The 25,685-nt window shown below is 41.2% G+C and overlaps 3 protein-coding genes, 1 long non-coding RNA gene and 1 other non-coding gene across 7 annotated transcripts; 1 reads left to right on the forward strand and 4 right to left on the reverse strand.

Annotated features, from left to right (window-relative positions):
• The first annotated feature begins 184 nt into the window (after nucleotides 1–184).
• On the forward strand, nucleotides 185–22,156 carry LOC118417961. Its single transcript, XR_004831418.1, has 3 exons — nucleotides 185–2,435; nucleotides 13,481–13,484; nucleotides 22,147–22,156. It is a non-coding gene; the product is annotated as an uncharacterized LOC118417961 (long non-coding RNA).
• On the reverse strand, nucleotides 241–388 carry LOC118418720. Its single transcript, XR_004831514.1, has one exon. It is a non-coding gene; the product is annotated as a U12 minor spliceosomal RNA (small nuclear RNA).
• On the reverse strand, nucleotides 3,196–9,756 carry LOC118417959 (eukaryotic translation initiation factor 2 subunit 2-like). 3 transcript variants are annotated; one of them, XM_035823726.1, is made up of 10 exons: nucleotides 9,531–9,756; nucleotides 8,622–8,805; nucleotides 7,628–7,675; nucleotides 6,229–6,317; nucleotides 5,801–5,972; nucleotides 4,731–4,798; nucleotides 4,449–4,597; nucleotides 4,189–4,245; nucleotides 3,911–3,996; nucleotides 3,196–3,515 (listed from the first exon to the last, which is right to left on the reverse strand). In XM_035823726.1, the coding sequence occupies exons 1-10, from the start codon at nucleotides 9,546–9,548 to the stop codon at nucleotides 3,340–3,342; spliced, it is 1,047 nt and encodes a 348-aa protein (XP_035679619.1). In that variant the 5' UTR covers nucleotides 9,549–9,756; the 3' UTR covers nucleotides 3,196–3,339. The 3 variants fall into 3 exon arrangements, with proteins under 3 accessions (XP_035679619.1, XP_035679617.1, XP_035679620.1); XM_035823724.1 differs by having other exon boundaries at nucleotides 4,731–4,807; nucleotides 9,531–9,755; XM_035823727.1 differs by lacking the exon at nucleotides 7,628–7,675 and having other exon boundaries at nucleotides 4,731–4,807; nucleotides 9,531–9,754.
• On the reverse strand, nucleotides 10,153–16,586 carry LOC118417960 (cyclin N-terminal domain-containing protein 1-like). The gene is made up of 9 exons (XM_035823728.1): nucleotides 16,501–16,586; nucleotides 15,533–15,756; nucleotides 15,142–15,217; nucleotides 14,697–14,859; nucleotides 13,824–13,986; nucleotides 13,256–13,400; nucleotides 12,164–12,260; nucleotides 11,515–11,625; nucleotides 10,153–10,853 (listed from the first exon to the last, which is right to left on the reverse strand). The coding sequence occupies exons 2-8, from the start codon at nucleotides 15,708–15,710 to the stop codon at nucleotides 11,515–11,517; spliced, it is 933 nt and encodes a 310-aa protein (XP_035679621.1). The 5' UTR covers nucleotides 15,711–15,756; nucleotides 16,501–16,586; the 3' UTR covers nucleotides 10,153–10,853.
• Nucleotides 19,707–25,430, reverse strand: LOC118417958 (RNA-binding protein NOB1-like). The gene is made up of 8 exons (XM_035823723.1): nucleotides 25,252–25,430; nucleotides 23,575–23,707; nucleotides 23,034–23,167; nucleotides 22,460–22,534; nucleotides 21,547–21,984; nucleotides 21,010–21,107; nucleotides 20,515–20,656; nucleotides 19,707–20,061 (listed from the first exon to the last, which is right to left on the reverse strand). The coding sequence occupies exons 1-8, from the start codon at nucleotides 25,318–25,320 to the stop codon at nucleotides 19,783–19,785; spliced, it is 1,368 nt and encodes a 455-aa protein (XP_035679616.1). The 5' UTR covers nucleotides 25,321–25,430; the 3' UTR covers nucleotides 19,707–19,782.
• Between the last annotated feature and the right edge of the window lie 255 nt (nucleotides 25,431–25,685).

A 25,685-nucleotide genomic window follows, 5' to 3' on the forward strand; every position in this document is an offset into this window, starting at 1 on the left:
GAACGCCTGCTCTAAACAAACGTCCACCAGGTCATCACATTTTATCATATATCAGTCACGTCAACGCCTAGACGTCATCAACAATAGACTTTTACGGAAAATTAAACTTGAGATTATGATTTTTCGATGTAGAATGCTTGTTTTTTTAATTTTGAGCCGAAAGGAGGGGCCTAAAACAGTACAGTGAAGGGTTTCACAACACCTGTTTCGTTGCTACCTTACATTTGTTTGTGGGGGGTTGGGGCAGATCACTACACACGAGCATCCCGCGAAGTAAGCGGGTCACTCGAGGGCGACCTGTACCCCCTAAAAAATTCTTCTAGCAACTGAGCTAGGAGCCGGTCGTCACTCCGGCTCGTTATTTTCCTTACTCATTAGTTTAAGGCATGAAGCAATCGCGGTCGTGAAAATGAATAGGTACTTGTACAAGTCTACAACGTGTGTGGTTTGCAATATGTTCCACGTACCAGCACTGACGGACATTATTTCCGCTTTTAAACAAGCCAGATTGTTTACTATCATATCTTCGTTTATTCTACCTGTCATGATCTAATATTAGATGAAGCAGAATGTACAATTTCACATTTTCAGTCATGGTGGCTACAAAGATATGGGCTCATTAACATAATTTATGCATGGTTTAGTCATAGCCCTGGGTGAAAGAAAATGTCTTTACGATTATGTGCAGGACATTTTACATTCAGGAACCGCAGTATGTGCGTCCTACTAATTTATTTCTATCTTAGGCCATATCAATACAATTTCTTGCTTCTCGGATAATCGTTTTCTGATTTGAAAGAAAATATCTACTGATGTGGGAACATCCCCTCTACTCTTTGGGCTCCAGGAATCAGTTTTGAGTCCACTGATCTTGCTTTTTTTTTGGTCAGGGCACTCATCTACCCTAAAATGCTTACCTTTAGGCACCAATTATTTTCGTCTACGTGAAGGAGACACTGTATCGGATGTCTGTCAGCACAGCAAATTTCCAACCTAAATGCTGTTTCATTAAAATCTTGTTCCAACACCTTCATGTATTTTAATTTTCTGATAACAGTATAATGTAGACTCAATTCACCTGCTGCAATGATCTTCTGTAAAATCCAGGAAAAAAAAGGAGAAAACACCATATCATCAGATTATCATCAGAGACATTTCATACAGTTTAAACTATTTTATTGATTATTTTATGGAGACACTTTTGAGTGAGGCAGGAGCAGCAATGCTAGACAGCAGTACATTTCAGCACAAATCAAGCTTCATTAAATGGACGGTTAACAACTTGTACATTTGGTTAAGCCTTCAAGAGCTGTTACACTGGCATAATTTTTGCAAATTTCTTGTTTTGTAAAGTTGTAACTTTCCATAAAACACAACAAAATGCAGTAGGGACTTCCTAAAATGTTTGAGGTCAATTGTTTTTAGCTCAGTTAAGTTTGTGTATTGCTGGCTCCTTGAGTTTGATTATATGCATTTTCTTCATATCTCGCAGAATAGTTTTATACCATACATTTTGCAAAGTAGTTTTATACCATAAAACAGTAGTTTTGAACACCAAAAAGGCCAAATTCACCCCACCGAGGAACATGCACAATCATGTGTGTTCAAGAAAACAGAACAACCAGCACACCATATCCCTGCTCATTCACAAAATGAGATAAGACGAAAACTGACGGATAGCCTACCATAACATTTGTTTGGCTTACAGATGGTATCATCCATTGAGTAATTGCTATTTGGCATATCTTATTACCTGGATGTCTAACCTTCATCAAAGATTTCATCCATATCAGCAAATAAGTCTGGCCTGAAGTGGGGTAAAAACAACTTGGGAGTGTTTTGGGCTAAATAATCCTAATCTCTTGTGTTAGACAATGACTAAGACAGGCCTGACAATACAAACATCTTCTTCCAGCATTTTTATATCCTGGATTGTTTCCGTAAAGTAGGAGAAGTCATACAAGTAACAGAGAAAATACAATTATTAAAGACAGTCACAGTGTGATACAACCTGTAACATATTATCTTTCCCAAGATTGTATCTGCAGCTAGCTTCAATCCATACAGTAGTCCTAAAATGTTACAGAAGTACATGTATTGTGCACTGCTACAATAGTACATAGCATTGGCATATCTAGGGTACAATTTCTTGATGCAGGAAGCAAGTACATTTTCAACACACTAGCCATCTGAACTATCACCTTTGTACTTACAGAATTGAAAAACATAATGTTCACTTTTTTTAACAGTACCCTGTTATATAAAGTTGCGTTTCTATCATTTTGCACCAACTGTACATTGCTCTATTACAGGTACATGTACAAGCCTGAACTCAGAGCGCCTGCTATGTTATAATCAATGCTTCAGGTGTATTTACATGTGTAGGAGCAATGCAGAGGAGTCTGGGGTGACCTGACGGGGTGAAGGTCAGCATAGTTCATTCTTCAACAAAGTGCTGACATACACAAAGATGTGTCCTGGCTAGGGCTGGGTATCGGTACAGCGTACCGGTACAAAACCGGTTTTTCTTATTGGACCGGTCCAGAAAAACCGGACCTGAAAAAATTAGGTGGACCGGATGTTGGACCGATTAGAAAATTAACAGATTATTATATGGGAATTCACACGTTTTGACGCTTGCAGGTGGAAGAAAATAACAAGAGTGAAGTAGTGTAGAGTTTATAGTAATTTCTACCAAGTTTTACAGCCAATCGTACAGGTGCAGTTAGCGTTGTAGGATTTTAAAACGCCAGTGTAAGTCTAATACTCCACCAAACAGATTTCTTGGTAGTGAAATAGACCATTGGTATGAGTCATACTGCATCAGGTCCAGGTTCAGGTCCGGACCTGGACCTGATCCTTTGGACCTGAACCGGACCTGGACCTGAATTTTCTGTACCGGTACCCAGCCCTAGTCCTGGCATTGTTTCACAATAGACTTCTCCTTCTGTGGCAAGGATGGAAGGCAACACTTTGTCTTCTGTTTTGAACAGCTAACTGGTTATTGAAATATTTGAAAGCATTATTTAAAGTTTGCCAAAATTTCTCTCCCGAAATACAATACTGTCACCAAACCGGAATGCCCTAAACCAATCGACCAATTTAGATTGACATGACTTTAAAAGAATTTCTTTCTGCTGCAAACTATTGCAGGGACCTGTTGTCATCAAACACAGTGGGAGTCTTTCTTTGATCTTTTCAAACAGTAGAATGGTATAAGTGTGACATGTCATTTATGAGGCCACCATGTGCCTGCAAAGTTGGTGTGTTAACCAATTCAGATTCAGTTCACAGTATGTCAGCTCTCCAAGAAGATGAGCTACCCTATGACCCTTGACCTCACGTGGCCTTTGCCCTGAGGGCAGCCCTCTTGCCGGTGACGGCCTGGAAGCCGGACTTGATGCTAGCTACGGAGCAGCGCGAGTGGCAGGTCTCACACTGCAGGAAATAAAGCCGGGTGTCCTTCTGGAGGATGGTCTCAGGAGATCTACAGGTGTGGCACGTCACGTATTCCTCTGTGGGCACAGAAAGGTGATGGTTACACATCGTATCCTATTCTCTCATATCCACTTATTCATAATCTGTCAGACTAACGTCACATTTCCAAACCGGTGGTCCAGCCGGGCAGTTTGTGGAAACAAAAAAAATAGAAATGAATACACAAATAATGCCCATGACAACTCTCTCTATGTCTTGTGTAGTTTAGTGTCTTTTATATCATACTTTTCTTTCCCGAAAGCTGCCCAGCATTTGGAAATATGACCTAGGCCTTACATGTTAGGCTAAACAATGCTCACATAACAAAACTGTAATACAAGCAAGACACAATCATACTACATGTCTAAAAGGCACAAAGTGACTGGTGGGTCTCCCATGTAAGTTTCCCTATGACAATAAAAGGGGGACTTACTGATGTATCTCCTGAGTACGTTTTCGATCTGCTTCTGCTGGAAGCGACCCTTGATGATCAGCTGGTTATTGCCATCCACGGAACCACTGCAAATAAAACAACACTTCAACATGTGGCTGTCCAACAGCATCAAAAGATTCAAATGTTCATCTACATGTACATTTGTAACTCCTATTTTCTCACCCAGTATTCATACATGTTTAAATTACCCGAAACCTAGAGTGGATTTTGAACTTCAATTTCATGATGACCGAAGTGAAAACAGTCCCATGTCTTACCTTGTCCCCAGCTCAGCCAATAAGAAGGCCAGCAGATGTTTGGGCTGTCGATGTAACCTGACAAAAAATCGGAGAGGAAAAATGGTTGAAAACACTACAAAGGTGACAATCAAAACAAGCCAACAAAAATTTCCAACTCATGCAACTGACTGAAGACTAAAAGATTTTCACACCTTAGTTTTTACAAAGATGTAAACAATCAAATTTTTCAAATACAGAAAGATACATGGACTTGATAGAAAATCATTTGTTCCACTCACAATTTGCAAATTTCAGCAAAATTGACAAAAGAGGTTTTCTTGGTGCCCACTCTGACGACTTGTGGCGGCCTCATGACAAACCGCCTCTTCTCGCCGGCCACCATGTCCGGGTTCTTTTCCCGCATGATGTCGAACACCCGCGACAGGAGCTGGAGAACGGAGGGCAAGGATACAAGATGACTTCATTGGTTTTCACAGTCTTTTGTTGAATCAAAACTGAATGAAGAAACAATGTGAATAATTTGACAAGTGATGCCGTTTGACAAAGCTGTGGTAACTGACCTCATCATAGGTATAGTCTCTCTCCGAGCCAAGCCATGAAGGACCCCCCAGGGAGCCAATTTTGGGTGCTTCATCATCTGTAAAACAAGAACAATATTCCTGTTGGCACAGCAGTTTAAACAAGCCAATGCTACTGTTTTGTTTACAGACATAGGAAAAATATGTTTTGCACACATACAACACAGAAACATACATTGTATGACACATATAGAAGACAGATATAGTACATACACAAGACACACACATCTCTTTTGAAAAATTTGAGTTCATTAAAATGTTGAGGAGAAAATGAGAGACTAAGTTCTCACCAAAGGAAGACAGCAGAGAATTGGCCAGTCACACAGAAGAAAGAAACAGGACAGAGACAGGACAGAAACAGAGGTGAAAAAATCCCTTGAAAACATATTTTGAGGAAATACTTAGGCCTAGGAAAAAAAATGTTGTGTTTCCTGTTTCAGTCCTGAAAAAATTAGGGTCGGTAGGTAGGGATTATCTTTTTTTTTTCTTTTTTTTTTTTAGGCTGTCCAAAATTCTAGTGATACATATTTACAATACAGTTGAACAAAGTAGACTGAAATGTATGATTACACTTGTCTTTCAATGTCAAACTTTAATTTTGTGCATGATAGATACATTTATCCTTCATTAGATGGGACAAGCAGTGTTTTACTTCAATAGGAAGCAGGCTAAATAAAAATTCTAACTGGAAGCTATGTGACTCCACTGCCCACCCAAAAAAAAAGTCTAGGGTCGGCAGGTTTTTTTAGGGTAGGTAGGGAAACAGGAAACACAACATTTTTTTTCCTAGGCCTTATTGCCATAGTCAGAAGCTCGGGAAGCATTATATAGATCAACTAGAGCATTTCAAGTAATCAGAATTTGGGATTTGATTTACCACCAATCGATTCAATGAATAATACTGTTTCCCTACAATATAGAAATTTGTTTTCCATTAGAGACAACTGAATCGGTGAAGTCTCTTATCTGTTTCAAAGACAGAAGACGAAAGATGACAAAGACAGTAAGTTAGAGGTAACATAAAAAAAGACAGACACTTGGGAAGGTGCTACCTTCATCTTCCTTGTCATCATCTATAACGTCAGCCATCTTCTTTTTCTTTTTCTTTTTAAGTTTGGTTAAGTCCAGATCGAGGTCATCGTCCAATCCCTGGGCGTCATCTCCTGCGCCCGTGTCCTCAAACGACACGCCCTTCTCCTCGGAATCCAGCTTGTTGTCCTTCTCCTAGTCAAAACGAACAAACATCTATGATTAATGACATCAGGTTGCTAGGTCTTGTAAAAAAAACATCTATAATTTTAAGTTCGGTAGGCAAAAATGAGTTGAGACACGTAAAAACTATCTAGGGCATGTTGGAGTACAAGAAAACCCAAATGTTTATTCAGACAAGTACCGTTTCATGTAATTCAGTCAAAAGACTCTTCCATACCTATGTCTTTGCATGCTCCCTAACTATTAGGCAATGATCTACAATACTTACCGGTAGAGCTTCGTCAAGATCTGCTAGGTCAAAAATCTTCTTCTTCTTTTTCTTCTTCTTTTTCAAACCCAAGTCCAGAGAAGCCAAGTCTGCAATTAAGAATATAGATAGACGTCAGTAACACATTTAAGGTTAACACTTTGATTTGAATGACAACAGAGCACACAGTATCTTCACTTGTAACTTCAATGTGGAAAGGCACTACAATTTTGAAATTTTAACTTCATACCACATACCAATGGTTCCATCTGTCAATCAAATTGGCTTCTTTCTTCTGAACCATCACACCTTCTTTACTGAATACAATACTGTTGATTCTAACATTTTTCAAATTGCCCTGTTGTTTCCCAAATTCTAGGTAGCCAGTATTTTCAGTTCTAATTTTAACCATTTTCAACTTCAGCTGTAACCAACACAAGTGGATGCAACCTTAGTAAGAGCATTGTTAACACAATTTTTAACCTACTTTTCACGATATATTCAACAGAAGAAAGAAAGAATCTGATTTAAAACACAATGTTCATTTTCAGTAATGCGCTGATGCAACATTGGCAGACCGTTGCAGCAGCATTGTGATTCACTGGTACCAATGGCAAATCATCATGCGATAAAGATGGGTGTTGCAACATCTTGTGTACAATGTAAGCTGTCCAATTATTGGCTCCTGTACTACTTACAGTTACATGTACAGGTAAGAATGTGGGAATCCTGTGTGATATTAGAAGATATTTGTACAGAGAAGCCAGAGAAACAGAGAGCATGACTAGATGAAAGGAAAAGCAATGCAAGATGAGAGGGTAATTTCCATGTGATCACATGTAGTATGAATGGGCTCAAAAACAAGGGAAAAAGTCTGAAGAACAACAAAGCCTCTCTTTTTCATCTGCTCCCAAAATCCATTCTTAACTCCCTTTTTGTACTGTGCTGTCCTACTCTCAGTTTGCCTCTTGAAAAGAGATGACAAGCAAATAATAGCTAGTGGATTTACAGCTGGTGGATTTTATTTGTTTACTAATTTGCAAAAGCTGTTGGACAACAGAGGATGTTTTGTGACCCTAACAAGATGTGTTTCAGTGATGTATCTTTCCTGGCCTATGCCTTTAGCATGGAGCACTTATGCTTAAACTAAACCTGGTCACCACTGTCTCCCAGGGCAGCAGACTGGGTTTCCTCTGCCACTGTTAGCTTCTCTCTCTATCAGTCTATGTGGTCACTTTAGCACACCTGTGTCTGTGATTTTACATGCCTGAAACTTGTAACTCTGTTTCAAACAGATAAAATCATTGGGGCGGACTAAGCTGACCACACAGGATCAGTTGAAGCTAACAGTGGCAAAGGAAACTCAGGCTCCAACCCTGGAAGAGAGTAGTACCAGGTCAGCCCAAACGGGAAAGCTCACCATCCTCATCTTCAGGCAAGGCGAAGGTGACGCGGCGACTTTTCCTGCCTGAAAAGTAAAGGTGCTAGGTAGCACTATGACTGCGGACTACCCAGCATGCACTGCAGACTATAACTTAGTGATGTGCTTTGAAAAACTCAGACTTTGACAGTATTGATAACTAAAACTTCTTTTCTAATAGAGAAATATCTGGAACAGCCTACAACTTTGACACTACATACAGTTGAAAAAAGTGTGGTTGTTTTAAGCATTGACCCAAAGTTTCACTGAAACCATGGTATAACAGATCCAACTGCTTAATCATCATTTTAAAAGTGTAGGTACCAGGACTTGAATTTGTGAGCAACTTGATAAAAAGCCAGTTCTAACTCAGTACAATGAGAAAACAGTGGCTGTTAACATTCAGCAAGTGTTTACTTATGTGGCTGAAAACATGATACAAGTGGTTGCAGTAATGTATTTATATCCTTCTGAATGATATAGGGAGTAAACAAAGTGAAAAGATGATGCAACATGGATAGGGGTCAGGGGTCAGAAAAGCGTTGGCAGTGAGTAACCAATCCATAACACAAATTTACCCACAAAGGAGATAGACAAAGAGTGGCATAAAGGAGTTAAACTGTTTGGGATTCAATTTTCCTTCTTCCACCTGAAAACGGGGTAAAAAAGTCATCCTGAGAGGCGACACCAGGAAAACTACTTCCCAGAAACAGTGTTGCGATTTCTGAAACAGCATATTTTTGCATTCGGACAGACGACTCCTATGTGACTATGTCAGTTCTAGACTACTCCTGCCTTCCAAAAATCCAAACCTTGCGGTGGGCTTTTTTGCTGATTCTGAACTGGAAACCATTTACTGTACATCATGTAGAGCCTGTTCTGTATAGGGATCAACCAAAAATAAACTTGACAGTAGAGTAGAGGTTACAGATCTGGCCATGTAGCCAACATGCAGAAGTTTAAAATTAAGACTTTTATTTTAAGAGGACCTCACCATCAATAACCTCAGATTTCTCGTCATCACCATCTTCATCCTTCTCCTTGTCCTTCATTGGCTCCTCTGTCTTCTCATTCTCCTCCTGATCGTTGGTACCTTCTCCCGGCGCTGCGTCCGGGTCAAAGAACGGAACCTTCTTCTTTTTCTTCTTCTTCTTCAAGGACAAGTCAAATATCTCATTCTGTAGAACAGATAATGCAAGATGTAACGTCAATGCTGGTGGTCAATATGACATGGACTACAAATGTACAAGAGCTATAGCAGGTAAAATTCTTGTAGGGTTCCACTTTTGCAAGTCTTCTACTATGTCTTGAAGTCCTGTCAAACTTAGGAAGGTCCCTTTTACCCTTCAAGGAGAAACTGGTCTCCACCTGGAAATAATAGGCATGCTAACTGAACACCATCTGTCTTATCCTGACCTTAATTCACCCCGCCCTGAAGCAGCTACGTGTCCCACTACCCGTATACCTTCTGGCAGCGCTTAAACAACGCGCGTAAGAAACTTCTCTCTTTGTCTCTAACTGGCTTCTTCGTAAATTTAGAAGTTGGGAAGATAACAAGGTCTTTATCTATGCTAAGAAAATCGCCAGGAAACAAAATTTTATAGAGGGATAAGAAGGTACAACTTAAAAAGACGGGCATATAGTGATATACGTTGAAATTATGTTTTTTCAGGCGCCTGTTAAAATCTGTAGGTATTGTGGCTACAGCCAGTGATCATCTAGATAAACAATAGGAAGACACAGTTATACTGGATCAACGTTAGTGACTACAGAACACTTGTAAAGACAACTACATCCTCACAGCTGCACATGACGAAATATCCCATGGCCACACACACGTTTCCGCCATGTTGTGCCTTTTCACCCAACACGCACGGATTCAACACTCAACCACACGACTTACCGCGTCTTCCTCTGCCATTTTTCTAATCCTTGTCCTTCCCTGTGATCTCCTTAAACTTGTAAATGATATCGGTGTTTCTGAAAACACTTTTTAAGCGACACACACGAACGTGAATGCGACAACTGAGAACTAGAACCACTCTTGCATCAGCCACATGCGGGACGACGTGACGTCACGAAATCTCGATTACGCATGCCCAGTATGAGTCAAACCGCGGTGCACGTCGGGAGATTCTACTTATGCACCGCCTATTTTGGCGCCACGAGTAGGTGATTGACAGGTCACGCCCTCGTCACGCCCACACTGTACCTCAGCTCGAAGTAGATGCCAGGTTTTCAGTTCGTTTTTACACGGCTTTCAGTCACGTTTCAATTAAAAGATTCCCAGTGGCAGTTTGGCGATGTGACAGATGTATTATTGCTACAGATGGTGGAAAATACCTACAAAATCTTGGACAGAAACAAGCTTCATACATTATGTTTGACCTTGACTTTGTGAACTGAACAAACAATATTCCAGGGCACAGTGGCAAACTTGAAAGTACTAGCATGTTTAAGGTATGAAAAATGAAAACCACTAGATCACTGAATTAATTTTCAAGTCTTCGTCAACAAAAAAGGAGTCAAAGGATATGTACACGTTTATTGTTTTAAATGAAGGCAATTCGTACCTACAATATGAAAACATAAATGACAAAGTAACAAAGAATTTTTTCATCTGCTCCTATAGATTTACTGTTGACTATCATATTACTATATTTAATCATAAATCGTATATCATATGTATCATATGTCTTGTACCATATATACCCAACTTTGCCTAAACAGTCTGACAAAAATGGCTGTTTTATTAACTTTTTGTCACCTCATAACTTAACTGGAACATTTAGAATACAGATAAAAGGCTCAATGTTCAACAGCAAACCATTCCTGCTATATCAAATAATCTCCAAGCAGATGTTGGGGTAAAAGATTGCCTGGATTCTCTGACAGCTATGTACACCTCTTTGTAAATGTTGTGGTGAGTAGGCATGAGTCTGAAAACCTTGCAATCTTCTGCGCAAGCATCTGCTTTGAGATACTAGTAATATTTCAGCAGTTTGTTTATCTTGTCATCAAATCTGAACAAGAAAACACTATCCTTGGTACTGAAACGGTGGTGGTCAATGTATCTACTGTTGGAAATTGTCCAAAAGCAAAATTTCCTGATACCACAGACAAAGCTCCCTCTGTATCTTTCAGTAGGACATCTAGAAAAAGCCCAAAGTTTTAAGAGGCATAGGTTTGCACTGCAGTTTTGCCCATCACCAGTAGGTGGTGTTATGGTCTCGGACCGGAGTTTCTTTTACGATTTCGGAGGTTGGCGGACAGCCTTAGGCCGAAGGGCTACAGTTCCGCTAGTAAACATAGGACGCGAAACTTAATCAATATGGTGGAAAGCCGTTTACTGCCTCTTTCCGACAAACCTATTGGTATCGTCTGTTGTCTCTTTATTTTGGGTAGAATATGTAGTAAAATTTTAATTTTGGACCCGAAAACTATAATTTTTTAACACTTTCTTGATTGAAGCTGCTTGGGAAAAACGAATTTTCCCAGGATAGCGGCCTACGTGGTAGAGAAGCTAAATTCTTCATGTTTGTGTAAAATGAAAATAAAAAAATTCCATGTGATAACTTTTTTGCAATCTCCGATGACGTCATTTCTTCGAAATCGCGTGAAAAACGATGCTATTTGGGTCATCAGGCGAAAAAACCGCATCACCGTTGCAGCGGACTAATACAAAAATGGTTTCGCTGGCCGACCAACTACTCCTCGCACAAAAACAACCCACAGGCTTTTCAGGAAATACGACAAATCTATGCTCAGCTATAACGATCACCAAGCCATAGGGAGCAAAAGTTAGGGAGACAACAGCGCACTTCCGGCCTATTACACCACCCTTCCGCCAACTCCGGTCAGAATTGAACTCCGACCCGGAACCTTAATTACTGGATAATGCGGAGGTCACTGGGGATGAGACACTCCACCAGGATGGTTGCAAAGTCCACAATGTCCTCTCCTGGTATCCGGGTGATACAGCCCAACTGGTCTATCACCTGGAGATGAACAGTTATGTTAAGATTAGAAGGTATTTAGGTGTCAGTTTTGGGGGGGTTTATTGATACATTTCTCATCATTGCTTAAATTTCGTATCACTTCAATCGTAACTTCAATCAAACGTATCTAATGTCATGTTACTACTGGATACATGATACGTAGGAGTCTTCAAATCGGCATGATATAACATGTTACAGAATGTTTTGAAAATTTATGGGGGGGGTCAAGTCAAGTCAATTAAAGTAAATTTGTACTACAGTAGAAGGCAGTTAATTGCACAACAGTTTACCGCAAACTTCTGTGCAGCTGGATAAATTGCTTTGATGCACCACCCGGGTATTTGCAAGAAATATGTTGGCAAATGTGGTGTGCAATTAAACGGCTTCTACTGTACATTAGTCTTCTCTGGAATGCCCGAACTTCATGAACGGCAAAACAAACCAAACTTGTGTATTTTTCACACTCTCATGTCCAATCTTCAGTGGTAAGTCATCTGTTACATTGTGATTGAATGGTGTAACATACACACAGGCCCACCTTGTCACTTGTTGTCATGTCCAGAATGTAGGAGGTAGCACCGATGACAGCCACAGCCAACAGCATCAGGTCACACTCCACAGTCACAAACTTCTCCCTGGGAAAGCCATGGGATTGACAGATGTCAAACTGAGAACAATGCCTGACAAGTGTAATTGACACATATTAACACTGAGGTGAATGCCTATCTACAGTCAAACCTGCCCGAGCGACCACCTCTTCTCAGCGACCACCTGGTCATTTCGACTGCTTTTTCTCGGTCCCGATTTATTTTCCCATTGACGTAAGCATTAAGCGACCTTTTCTCAACGACCACCTGGCCAACGCGACCGCGACCGGCCCAACTTGGGACCCATAACGACCGCATCATTTTCAAAATTGAGGTTTTCATCGATCTTTGATGATAACTAGCGCAATTTTGTGCCGAAATCGGCCGGTTTGCGTCGGATTTTGGGGTTAAATTTACAGTTTACAGTGTGCGTGTTGTATTTGACATTAAAGACCTCGCTTCTTTGCGTGCGTGCAGTGTGCTTGCTATTTGCCATTAAACACAACGGAAACCATTTATACTTTGCATCGGCCATGTTTTGAGTCAATACTCTTCTCAGCGACCACCTGTCCAAATCGACCGCTTTTGCCCGGTCCCCCGGGTGGTCGTCTTGGGCAGGTTTGACTGTATTATCATGTATTTTTCTTGTTGGACCGGTCCAGAAAAAATGGACCTGAAAAAATTCAGTAGACCGGATGTTAGACCGATTGGAAAATAAACAGATAACACCGGCACTTTGGCAACAGGCACACACATGTTTTGAGGCTTATTGGTGAAAGAAAATAGCAAGAGCGAAGTAGAGGAGAGTTGATCAAGTTTCTACAGTCAAACAGTTAGCGTTGTTTACCTGAACATAGGTTACTCCACCAAACAGATTTCTTTGTAGCAAAGCGGACCATTGTTTTGAGTACTGCCCATTTACAAACAATTAGGTTCAGGTCCGGACCTGGACCTCAGATGCTCTGGGCCGTACCAGTACCTGAATTATCTGTACCGGTACCCACCCCTAGTAACAAGTATGATTGTTGAGTGTGAGTTAGTACCTGTCCGGTGAGGCAGGTGTGTTGGAGCGAGTAGCCATCATGTACAGTTTGTTGTACACCAGGTGCCTCTGCATGTAGGTGAGGTCTAACACCTTCAGGCTGGTGGCATGAAGCACTTTCACCTCCACTGACGAGTCATTGTGACCTGTGGGGGAAAAAGTTATTATCTCAATTTCAACAAGGAAGGCCCTATCTTAGTCATCTTAGAGGTCTAGTCGATAGCAGGGCTGTCCCATTCCTCCGTCCTGGGATGGAAACTTGCTTTTTGTGATAGACAAAAATTTCACCCCATTATTCCTCAAAATCTGAACTTCAGTTCATTCCAACTTATGAAAACACAGAATGACAGATTTTACAAGAAAAATCAGTAACATTGGCTACCAAACAATGAGAGGGGCAGAAGCTGTGAAATTTTAAGCTGGAGATATCCCTGGTCATTAGAAATCCTGTTTCTTGATCAAAGGATCATTAGCTTTCAAATGTTACCAACTATGCTAACCAAAATTGCATGGTGAAAAAGTTGTGCGACTTTCGACCACTCAATTCAATTAAGCAAACATAGACTCACCCAGAATCTCCAACAAAGTCTCCAGGTAGGTCAGGGGTGAGGGGACACTGAGGTTAAAGTTCAAGGTCTTCAGAACCTTCATCTCTGATTTGATGACCTCTGACCTTGTGAAGTTGTGACCAGCATCGACCAGAAACCGACAGGCTTTACCAGGAGTCACAATCTGAAGCAGCAGAAAAATTAAATAATGATGGATTGACTGAGGTATTGGTGCATGTCATGTGAGTGTGTGTGTGTATGTGAGAGAGAGAGAGAGACAGAGACAGAGAGAGAGGGGGACAGACAGACAGATAGACAGATAGACAGAGAGGGAGAGAGAGAGAGACAGAAAGAAATTCCTATGCTAATGCAGTTTTTGACTGCATCACTATGAGATGGGATGAATTGTGGTAGATTTGGTACATGGGTTGGCCTTACAAACACAAAAGCTACACATCTGGTCAACTTTTGATATTCCTATGCCTGTCCGTGGTACTGAAGTAGAATTTCCAGTTATTATATCTTCTGTGCCAGACGTACCTTCTTTATTTTTGAGTGGGCAATACACTTTGGGACTTGGAAGAATTAGTGCCGTTTTAGGCCCCCTGGCAACCTGTAAAATTTTGTTTTTTGTGTTAATGTTTCAGGGGGTGTCTATGTGGTGCAACGGCTAGAGCGTTGGAATCAGAATGTCCTGAGTTGGATACTCGCCATGCCCCTGCCACCATGACGGTGGAGTGACGCCCACCGAGCCTCATGGCTGATCTGTCTAAAGGTGCCAAAAACACCTACGGATTTGGTGCTGTCACTGTGTCAACATCTGCACGGTTGTTACTAAGACCTGTGAATTTTCTATTTTTTTTTTGTAATGTTGTGTCTAAGAAAAGTGAGCACCTTGTAGTGTGAGGCCACTTTACTGGCCACCACCACACACACCAGGACCCACAGCATCATCTGTTTCTGCAGCTGACCTTCCACACGGGACCACTCAGCCGCTGACCCCTGACCTTTGCCCTTGACTGAGGCGTACAGGTGCTGAACATGGCGCATCAGGAACCTGCAGTTCAGGGAGTGGGAGACAGGGGGCTTACCTCAAATTCAATAGCGTCAAAGGTCACACCAATGGGATTCCCTGTATCAACCTAGGAAATATGTTATGCAAACAAAACAGAAATAGAATTAATCAGATAATAATCCCTCAGTCCTATCCGTCATGTAACAAATCAACCAATGACAGAATGCTTGGTAACACCTCAATGATGAAGACAATGTTCAATTTTCACCAAATATGGCAAAAGTCTTCAAGGATGATCTGAGATGCCTTTAAGGTGTATCTTACCTATCTAAGGTCTCCACAGCCAGGTAACGTACCTCAGGGGGCAGCTTAAACTCCTCACACACCAGAAACAGCATCTCTGCAACAGGACAGAAACAGGACAAAAACAGACACAAGTAGATACCAGCTATAAAATTTAGTTTGCTTTTTTCCCTTTCTTATACAGTGGCTGTCAGTGCCACAAATTCAATGGTAGTGTATATGATATGTTAATTATCAGTGTTCTTTCAGACTCTTATTGTCTTGGACTTAATTATAAGTTAGACTGCCTTTCCCATCAGACATGATTTTCATGTTGTCATTTCGGTTCAACAGTACTTTAGTATTCTATTCAAATCAACAAATCTATTTGAATCTGAGACCCAGCACATCAAACCGGTCTGTCCTGAGATACCTGCAGCTTTCCCATGCTTGAACCAGCCAATAGCCTGGTCTGCGCTCTTCATGGCTCTCTCGTTTTCTGCTGCGAGTATGTAGAGCGTGTCCTCTAGCAGCTCAGCAGACATGCCCCATGAGTGGCGCATGTTGAAGATGGGGGACAGCGGTGTCCCGAAGATCCGAGACTGGTCCATCTCAATGTTGGGCTGCTGGACTGGTTGGTTCTCACTCACTTACTCACTGTGTCAGATATGGAAAATGTACTTTATTTCAACTTTGAAGTGAGAAACAGATGGATATTTTTAAAACATGTTTCTGAGGAAAACTGAGTTAGGAAATACATATAGAGTTTGATAAGGGAACGACATAGATGTTCCACTAAATTTCTGGCCTTCAGATGCACAATTTTCGGTTCTTCTATAATATCTTAACGTTAACATGATACTCGTTGTGACACTCAATCAATGAATGTAAACAGAAGCATTAGAGCATCAAGCAGTGAAAAAAAATTATACCATCATTTACCTTATTTTAACATTGTAACCATGAGTCAGTTTTCCCTCAAACTCTAGCACTTGGACTTTGGAGATAACATGAAAAAAATTTTTTTAGGGGGAGGGGGGCAGGCGTCGCGACGATGACGGGTGTTCGAACTCTTCTCTGCTTCTCACAGTATCATAAAATTTCAATGCTCCATGCTGGTGGCCTCTTGTCCAAGCAATGTAATGATGAAACAAGAAGCTACCGATAACAGGAGCACCATTTGTGATAGAGAAATCGAGTCGACACATGAATTGTGTGAGTGACTCAACATTTAAGTATCCACCAAGTTGCTCCAAGTCGTTAGCAGCTGTCAAAACAACTTGAATAGCCCAAAAATAAACCAACGTCATTTCATCCTTACAAAACATTAGTAACGTTTCCAAAATCAACTACATGTAACGTTATCTACATTCAATGTTGAACGATAAGACCAAAGTTTACCTAGGAATTCTCTTTATGGCGTTCTGTGGAACTTGGTGACGTCGGAACATGGTCTAGCGGCCAAAATTAGTACGGCAGGACATTTCCACTGTTTCAGTAGAATTTACTCACGGTCTCACAGCGACCCCTGGTGATTGAAAAGCAAAATGCAGATCTTTCGTCGACGTAGGGAGGATAAAACTTGAAGTTGATTGGCTAACGCGTAGTCTATCGTTAACATGATTGGGCGAAACTAACCAATGGCAGCCAGGTAAATATGATAGACAGAGTAAAGTGTACCGTAAGTATAAAATCGATACACTATCATTGGTCGATGTGAGTAGTAACTCTCCCAATAAGAACACTCAAGACATTATCAAATTGACCAATCATAGACAAGAAATCAATATCCTTCCACCTTGAACCATGGTAATGATAATTTTGTCCGCAAGGCGACGCTTCTGTACCAGTAAAACATAGCGCTGCACAACTATTGTTGTCCTTTGACTTTAAATCTTATTGCTGACATCGGCGCTGATTTTCACCTGACATTCAGTCTTCTCTTGTTGTCAAGTTTCCTCTATAAAGACAGGTTCCTTGTACTTGCTGTTTATGTGGCCCTGTTGATATAAGTTATGAACTTGACCTTCTCGACTATGATCACTTCAAGAAAGGTACCAGTTGGAGACTATGCATGATCGTCTGCTACAATTGCAACAAGAAGTTTTTTTTCGTAATTGGCCTTTATTCGTTCAAATGAGTCATGAATGCATAATAGTATAGGTATACTTCAGTTACTACCCTTTTGTTAAGTACAAGCAGACTTTGTTTCACACACACACACACACACACATGACGTGGAAAACAAATTTGGAAACTTTTACTGTAGCGTTAATCTTTTATGTTTATTACGACTCGGTTTCTCTGTCTTTTCGAGACTGTTCGTTTGCTTCCAGATATTGTCAACAGCACGGACCAGAGATCTGCGTCGTCTTCACCCTGGAATGTGGCGGAAAAAAGAAAATGAAAATCCGAGACAACATACGTCGATAACAAGGATTTTTAATCTCCTTGGTCGATAACCACAAAGAAGACCCAAAGAAGGCTATAGGACTTTTAAAAAAATATCAATTCTTTTTTCTTCGTACAAAGTGATTTGCTCACCTTCCTTCCAAAGGCCAGTAAAATCTAGAGAGGAAAAAAAAGAAATGCATTACGTAAACTGTCATTCTCATACATTCTCAAAGGCATCGCATCAGTAAACTTTTCCCACTGTAACTTTCAAATGCTTTCTGCATCAATCAACGCAAATTTTGCACTCATCGGATTGATATCAGGACTTAAGCTTTAGTACGCGTGACAGCACACTCACCACTACCTTCACAGACTGAATCGACAAAGAAAAATGCAGTCGGCAACACTTAACTATCAATAATTTGGCATGATCGACGAATCTTTCTGTCAATAACGGAGTAATTCCTACCTACCATCCAAGCAGATGTTAACTTTAGCTTGTTTACCGTGCGTTTTCCCAGCGCGTTCTGTGTGTACCTAGGTCCTCTCTTGTAGAGATAGGTATGTAATGCACACAGACGTTCGCCGTCGCAGATGTACGGGAAAAACAAATCGCACCTGTTAAATGCTGGGGGATGTGCTCTTACCTGTATCAGGGTTGAGTTGACACTGACAGACCACACAACCATTGGCGTCCGTCATGAACCCATAGGGACACCACATCAGCATACACAACGTGTCCAACGTACAGGGTCTGGACCCGGACACTGGAGACACAAACGCCTTTTAATATACTTACTGATTTAGTGCTGTTTCTATTCTGTGCACGTATGTTTTTTGGTAGTGTTGCGTTTATATGTATATTTCTGTCAGTTCTAGGCGGCGGAGTATGCTATCCCTGATTGTTTTTGATGTACATGTAATTACTCTACCGCTACACAAGCACAACCCCACATATAATCAAAACAAAGAGCAAACCACCCACCTATCCCGGAGTCCTGGTTCGCACCAGGAACCCAGTCTCTGGGCCTCCCCAGTGCCATCGGGACTGTACAGCCAGAAATAAAGTACGGAGCAGTTACAGGTTTCTTTCAGTTCAGTTTTCAAGTTTCCTCTATACAAACAGGTTACTTGTCAATTACGTAACCTGTGGCGCTGTTGATATAGATTATGAGCTTCACTTTCTATGTGTTAGCCACTAAAAGTGCCAGATGGAGACTGGGTATGATCATCAGCTATAACAGCTTTTTCCATGGTCATACTAGTCAGGGAACAAAGTTGTTTACTTTAAACGTGGCGCCTTCCTCTTTTAATTGATTGCCATCTTTAAGAAAAAAAAGAAAAAAACATTTCAAACATTCGGATTTTTAATGGGCATACCGTTCATTCATTTACATTGCCAACTAAAACTCAGGTCCGTTTTTTTCAAGTGTTTTTGAATACATTAACAGAGCAGAATAGAAAATATAACATGCAATGTAAAAGTATAACAGATCACATTAAAAAAAAACATAAAAATTAAAACATACGCTTTCCCCCTAAATAGAATTTTAAAAGTATCATAATCATTACCAATTCTCGCTGGTTCACAGAACTGTCTACATGTATAAGGTGTTAACGGTTAATAGTACGAAGAAATGCATATTTTCCTTTTAACTGGTACATGATGACCATATAGACGTTATATAAGACCTACCAATGAGAAGCCCAAGGATGAGGGATGTAAGAGCAACACGGCTCATGGTTAGAAGGGAGCAGGAAGACTTGTTACAGTTTGTCAGAGTCAACTAGGCCTAAGGTTTGTTAAGACCTCCAATGGCTGTAAAGTTTGGGTGTTGTCCAAAGGTAAGGCCAGCAGCTGGACCTATTCTCAAACTCATGACTATGCACCCAGCTGCACCAGTTCCCACAGAGCAGATCCCTCCCCTGGAAGCTTGTTTTGTTTATGTTCATGTGAACACACATACAGAACAAGATACAAGCAACTTTGTGCCCTATGTTCCACTAGGTACAAAGTACCACACATGCACACTCTCCAATGTGTGCGCACACAACACACACACACACAGTGACACACACACACACACTGCAATAGTTGGGACAAAAGAAACTTCCACAAGACATTTTCATTGTACTTTTTTTTTATTCTGCATAAGTCTCTACAATTGTCTTAGGCAGAACGTCTGCATGCACTTATTCTATTTCTGGTTTTCACTAACTTCCAAGTCAGAAGTTAGAAGCATAATTAATTATGTGTGATGTGTATTTACAGTAGTTTTAGTGCTTTAACTACTTTTTCCTGTTCCTCTTCTTATGTCTCTTAACTTCGTTGGGGTTCTGTCGACTGCGGAAGTTTGTGTACCCGGGACCCTCCCGTATACCGAGGTGCGCCGACCGACTCATCACGTCCCTCGTGGCGAATGGCGAGGAGTGAACAAAGTAGTCCTCGGTCCACACGTCAGTCTTCCCTCTCGCCTTCCGAGCCACGCGCTGCTGGGGTGCTCTCTGGTCTTCGTGCAGACGGGGGTTGTGGGCGTGTTTCCCTCCCTGGGGGGCCGGCAAGGGGTGCTGGGGGGTGAAGACAAGTACATGTATGTGTAAAAATTTGAGTGGAAGTACTGTTACTGCATTTAAGTTCACAGGATTAACTTTCGCGGTAGCGAGAAAATGGAGTGTTCGCGGTGGTTTTAAATTTGCGGTTAGACTGTAGTCACATACTGTAATGGATAAATGTTCGCAGTGGTTTTAAGTTCGCGGTGAAGCGGCCACCACAAAAAATTGCTAACATAAAACCACCGCAAACATTTCTGCATTTACAGTAATCTTGAACCAGTCTAGCACACCACTGGTCATTACACGAAAGACAGAAGATTAATATTCAATATGAAAACTGCATACTTTCTAAAACTACATGTACTAGGGCACAATCTTCACTTACACTATTTCTCCATGTTGAACTTCCAGTTCTGGATTATCATTCTAAATAGAAGGTTAGACAAATTAAACTGAAAATGGACTTACGATGAGACCACGAGTGTTAAGTGGTCGTCTGCGTGAGAAGTGATATCTGATGGTCCCGTCACTGTCCACGCTGCAGGTGAGTTTAGTCAGGGTCCTGTTGCCACAGTTGGGACAAAACTCTCTCATCATCTCACTTGTCACCCTGCAAACAACATGGAAAAAACTTTTATTATAAAGATACAGAGAATTAAGGTGCCGTGACATGACATGTGGTTGAATGATTGAAAGTGCAATGTTGATGGTTGAAAGTACAAGGCTGTTCTCAGTCCAAATGCCTCAAGTAGACATCACAATGGAGGGGGATGGATGGCCCCAAACTCCTCAGTCTTTTTGATAGACCTCATCACAGAACAGCAGAGAAGAAGAGGGAGGGGGGCTCAAGAATGTAACAAGAAATTTCACTATTTTCTCGTCTTTAATTCAACCTGTTCTTGTTTAAACACATTGGATGGAGTTTGGAAGAGACAAGATTCTATGAGGGGAAGAGAGACTCACTTGTAGCAGGCGTGACAGCGCAGTACGTAGCTCTTGGCTCTCCTGATGAGGAAGCCCTCCACAGAGATGACATGCAGGCCCATCTGGATCAACACGTTCTGGGGAACAGGAATAAAATGGTCTTGTGAAACATGTTCATATTCAAGGTGGTATTCTCACTGCAATTGGGGCACTGGTGCGGCACTGCGGGGTTGTTAGATTACTCAATCTTCCATTTTGTGTATTTTTCTGTCTTCTAAGTCATATTTTTACGTACTATGCAATAACTGAATTATCAAAAATTAACAAAACAGTGAAGCAGTGCCTCTCCAGTGCCCCTTGTGCAGTGAGAGTCCACCTTAAGTGACAGTTTATCAAGACACTATCTGGATAAAATTACAGTAAATAAAGAACTCTCATTGGCTGAAGGGATGTGTCAGTGTTCTAAGAAATGACACCATATTGAAGCCTTCTTTTCTTCACTATCCGGAATCTTCTTACTGATATTTGGCCTGGTTGGACAAGATCAAAGATGGTACTATTTTGACCTTGACATACCTGCATGGCAAAGTCGGTGGTGATACATCCGACCTTCACCTCCCTGGTTTCCATGGAGCCCAAGGTCGCGTTCCTCTTCAGCTTGTGGATGTTACTGGGGGTGATCCATCCCTCATCATCATCATCATCATCTTCTTCTTCTTCATCCTCCTCCTCCTCCTCCTCCCCTATGTCCTCTTCCTCCACTCTGTTTCCTTCTATTGTCAACTCTAATTTTTGCAGCTGTCCCTCCACTTCAGAGACATTATCAGCAGTACCCTCAGACAAGCAATCTAACACTTCTGACTTGTTGGATGTGATTTCCACATCTTGTTTCTCATCAGTGGCAGTCTGGCCACCATCCTGTAGAATGTTTAGCTTGTCCGTGTCCTTACCAACGACTTCATCTTCAACTTGACCTTCTGAGATGAGGGGGGTGCTGTTCTTTGCATCTTTGTCCTGTTTGGGTCCAGAATTAAGTACTGTATTATAAAAGGTGTCTGTAGAAAAGCTACTTTTCCCATTTCCCTATTTCCCATTTCATAAGTGCCTTGTGGCTTTATGGAAAAAAACATCATTACAAAAAACAGACTCAAAAATATGAAAATGTGATTACAGTAGAAAGTTCAAGGTTGTTCTCAGTCCAAATGCCTCAAGTAGACATCAAATGGGAGGGGGACGGCCCCAAACTCCTCAGTCTTGTTGATAGACTTCATCATAGAACAACATAATGAAAATAAACCATGTTAAATCAAAACTTTTACAAATAAGATATTACAGACCACTGGGTATCAAACCTATTGATCCAAGACAAAAAAACATTTTGTCTTTCATTGTACCAACACGGAAAGCTTTATTCCGAGTGGTTGACATGCAAAAGGCAGATTTTACTCCATGTTCCAGTCCTACAAAAGAGACTCAAGTCCTACTATACCTGTTTAGTTGTGACAACCCAACCTGGCAGGTCTGTAACCCTCTCCAGGGGCTTCTGGGTCGCAAAGTAGGTCGGCTGTGGGGGAGACAATAGTCAGAGATAAACAAAAGAGCAAAACTCCACTGGTTTTGTTTACTTATAAATATTGAGTACTGCTACTTTAGTCCAGTTTCTTAATCTACATAGAATGAGGATCAAGTCAAAAGTTTAAAGCTGTTCTCAGTCCAAATGCCTCAAGTAGACATCACAATGGAGGGGGATGGATGGCCCCAAACTCCTCAGTTTTGTTGATTGACTTCATCATAGAACAGCAGACATATACATATTAAGGATCTTACAGTTTTCATAATACAATGTAGTATCAACAAAATACTGTCAGCCATTTTGTGGTTGAGTTTTAATGGCTTTAACTTCATTTTTTTTCAAAAGTTTTGCAGCACTGTTATCATAGAGCATTCATTTTTCTTCTTCACTGAGAACAGAGAAGAGGTTTCTGTCCAAGCAGAAATATTGCATTCTGGTCATGAATCTATTATAAGAACAATGTGGACCATAGTCAAAACTCCCAACATACCTTTTTCTCCGGCTCAGTCTTGATGTGTTCTGTGCCCACATGTTGTTTCTCCAGCTGCAGGGTCAAGGCCAGCACCTTAATGTCCACAGCTGACAGACTTGGGTAGTCTCCAGTTTTCTTAGAGAACTCAGTCACTTGTAGGACACACAAGGAGTGAATGTTAGCCTAGACAATTTGTTAGATATTGCGTCTATCAAACATTGCTCGGACGTCTGATGAAAGATGTGGCTCCTAAATAATGCAGGTAATTTTAATGAGTAGGTCACAAGTACTGGTGCGTTCATGACGTTTATGCTTTTAAATTAGATTGAAATATTCACCACACAGTACTAAGAGATCCAGTGTTACAAGCAAGCAACATTACAGTTCTAATGGGAAACTCTGGCCAGTTCTCAGTCCAAATGCCTCATGGAAACATCACTAGAAGGGAGGAACCCCAACTTGTCAGTCTCGTCATCTGTTCATCACAGGAAGATTGGCCCAAAACTCAGTAACAAATGTTTAACATTCTTCTGCCTCTTTTAAAGTTTTCTTCACCAACCTTGTCTTACATTCTCCACACTTGGCTCCTTAAAGGCTATCTGGTACGGCAGCACCTCCAGTCTTTGTCTGGTCTCCTTGTCTCTGATCTCAGAGACCACCCCTTGTAGACTGTACACATTCTCTGCAATGTCCTGTAAAAACACAATTGATTTTACAAAATATTCCCAAATTTTAAACTTCTCCCTGCTGTCTAACCCTGTAAGTTGTAACCATTGCAGACTTAGTACAAGGAAACATATCAAGGGAATTCCTAGCTATTTTAGTCTGACATAAATAAAGCCACTTTTTTTTACCAGAACTTTGCCCCACACACAGTACAGTGAGATTTAGGCACGATCTAGACACAGTTTATCCCGATATCTGCGAGCCGACAACCTCTCGCCGAAAGCTTTTTTTTCAGCATCTAGAGCTTAGCAGGGGTCCCCAATAGCTTAGCAGGGGTCCCCGACAACTTCCCATGGAAGAGTCAAGCCAGTTCTCAGTCCAAATGCCTCATGGAGACATCACTAGGAGGGGGTAACCCCCGACTCAGTCTCGTAATCTGTTCATCACAGAACGGCTCTCTCCGCCTTCAGCCAACAGGGAATAGGTAAAAATGCAGAGCACTGGGAAACAGCTGAGCTGAACCCTATCTTTTTATACTAAAGCCTGGTATCCAGCCGTAATACAGCTCCTGAGTCTCTTCTGTCCTCCAGCCGTAATATACTACATGTAGTAGCTCCCGAGTCTCGTCTGTCCTCTCTGTATTGCGTAGAGGACAGAAGAGACTCGGGAGCTATAATATGGCTGGATACTAGGCTAGTCTTTTTATAGAAAGGAAAAAAAATAGATTCTCTGAACTGAACCCTACGTCTACTTGGAGATAACTCTAGTGCTCTACTCTGCTTTACTTGGATAATGTTCCTCTTCCTCAATGTTGCCTGAGTAATGTGGTGGTAACTATCATGATACAGATTTCCAGACAGCTGTACATAGAAGTACCAACAACAACAAAAACATTAGAAATGCCACTTCCGTAGAACATTTCAAAGCCGGGGTTGCCAAGCATTATAATGGCTACCCTAGCTCTGCCCAGCTGTAAGACCCAGTCATGCCCTAGCAAGATATTTTGTACAGCACAGCACCGTTATTTTTGTTTGTTGAAAGAATTCGTTCTTCACTTCACTATTTTGTTTCACCACCACCGGTTTGCTAGGGCATCCTCACTCCCCTGGGCACAAAGTCCCGCGAGGGGCATTGCCCAGTACTACGTAGATGTAGATGTAGATGCTGAGAGGGATGTAAGACGTGCCTGTAATATGGTCATGCACAACAGATAAATTTTTGCACGTTATGATTTTTGCATGTATCCTACTCCTAGACTGTGAGGAAGGGGCTTTAACGACTGGCTTCTGAAAATAAACTTCTACATTTTGCCATAACCATGAAGTGCCATAATTTTCAAACGACTAACGCCTAGCTACAATGTAGCTACCAAATGGTCTTGCTCAAAAATAATTTTGTAGTCGCGTTTGGAACTCGTGTCGGACACGTGCATACATGCTGCAGAACAGGCGCTGGAGTTTCATCCGAGTTTTTACCCACCACTGGTGTATTCAGGCATAATTCAGCAACGGTATGATCTAGAGAATGATCTCATCCATCTTACTTCCCATTGTTGTATGATAAGACTTACCCGAATGGGCGCATTTCTTATAAAAGCACCCGAATCCACCACAACGTGTTCCACTTTTCCTTCCGCCATGATGGAGATAAAATTAGCCAATCAGTGACTACCTCAGTTCCATCTGATAAGCTGTTTGATATGTTACAGACGCTACCATTGGCTAAAGATTGCACAATTCTAATCGCTAGAAACACTCTTTATTCACATGTGCAATATTGAGTGTAGATACAAACCACTTAGATTCATTTGATTTATGGTATTCATATCGACATCGATGCCTTATTAGCAAGAAATAACTTCATATCGGTATGACTGATCCCATGATTCATAGCGGCCATGTCGTCTGCAAGTTTCTGTCAAAAACAAAGCTTTTCGAGTTTGTTAAACCTTTATGAGCAATAATAAATGATTCTTTTGATTCCATTTTATTATCTACGTCCCTT

The sequence above is a fragment of the Branchiostoma floridae genome, chromosome 6 (genome assembly GCF_000003815.2).
Source record: "Branchiostoma floridae strain S238N-H82 chromosome 6, Bfl_VNyyK, whole genome shotgun sequence".
Lineage (NCBI taxonomy): Eukaryota > Metazoa > Chordata > Leptocardii > Amphioxiformes > Branchiostomatidae > Branchiostoma > Branchiostoma floridae.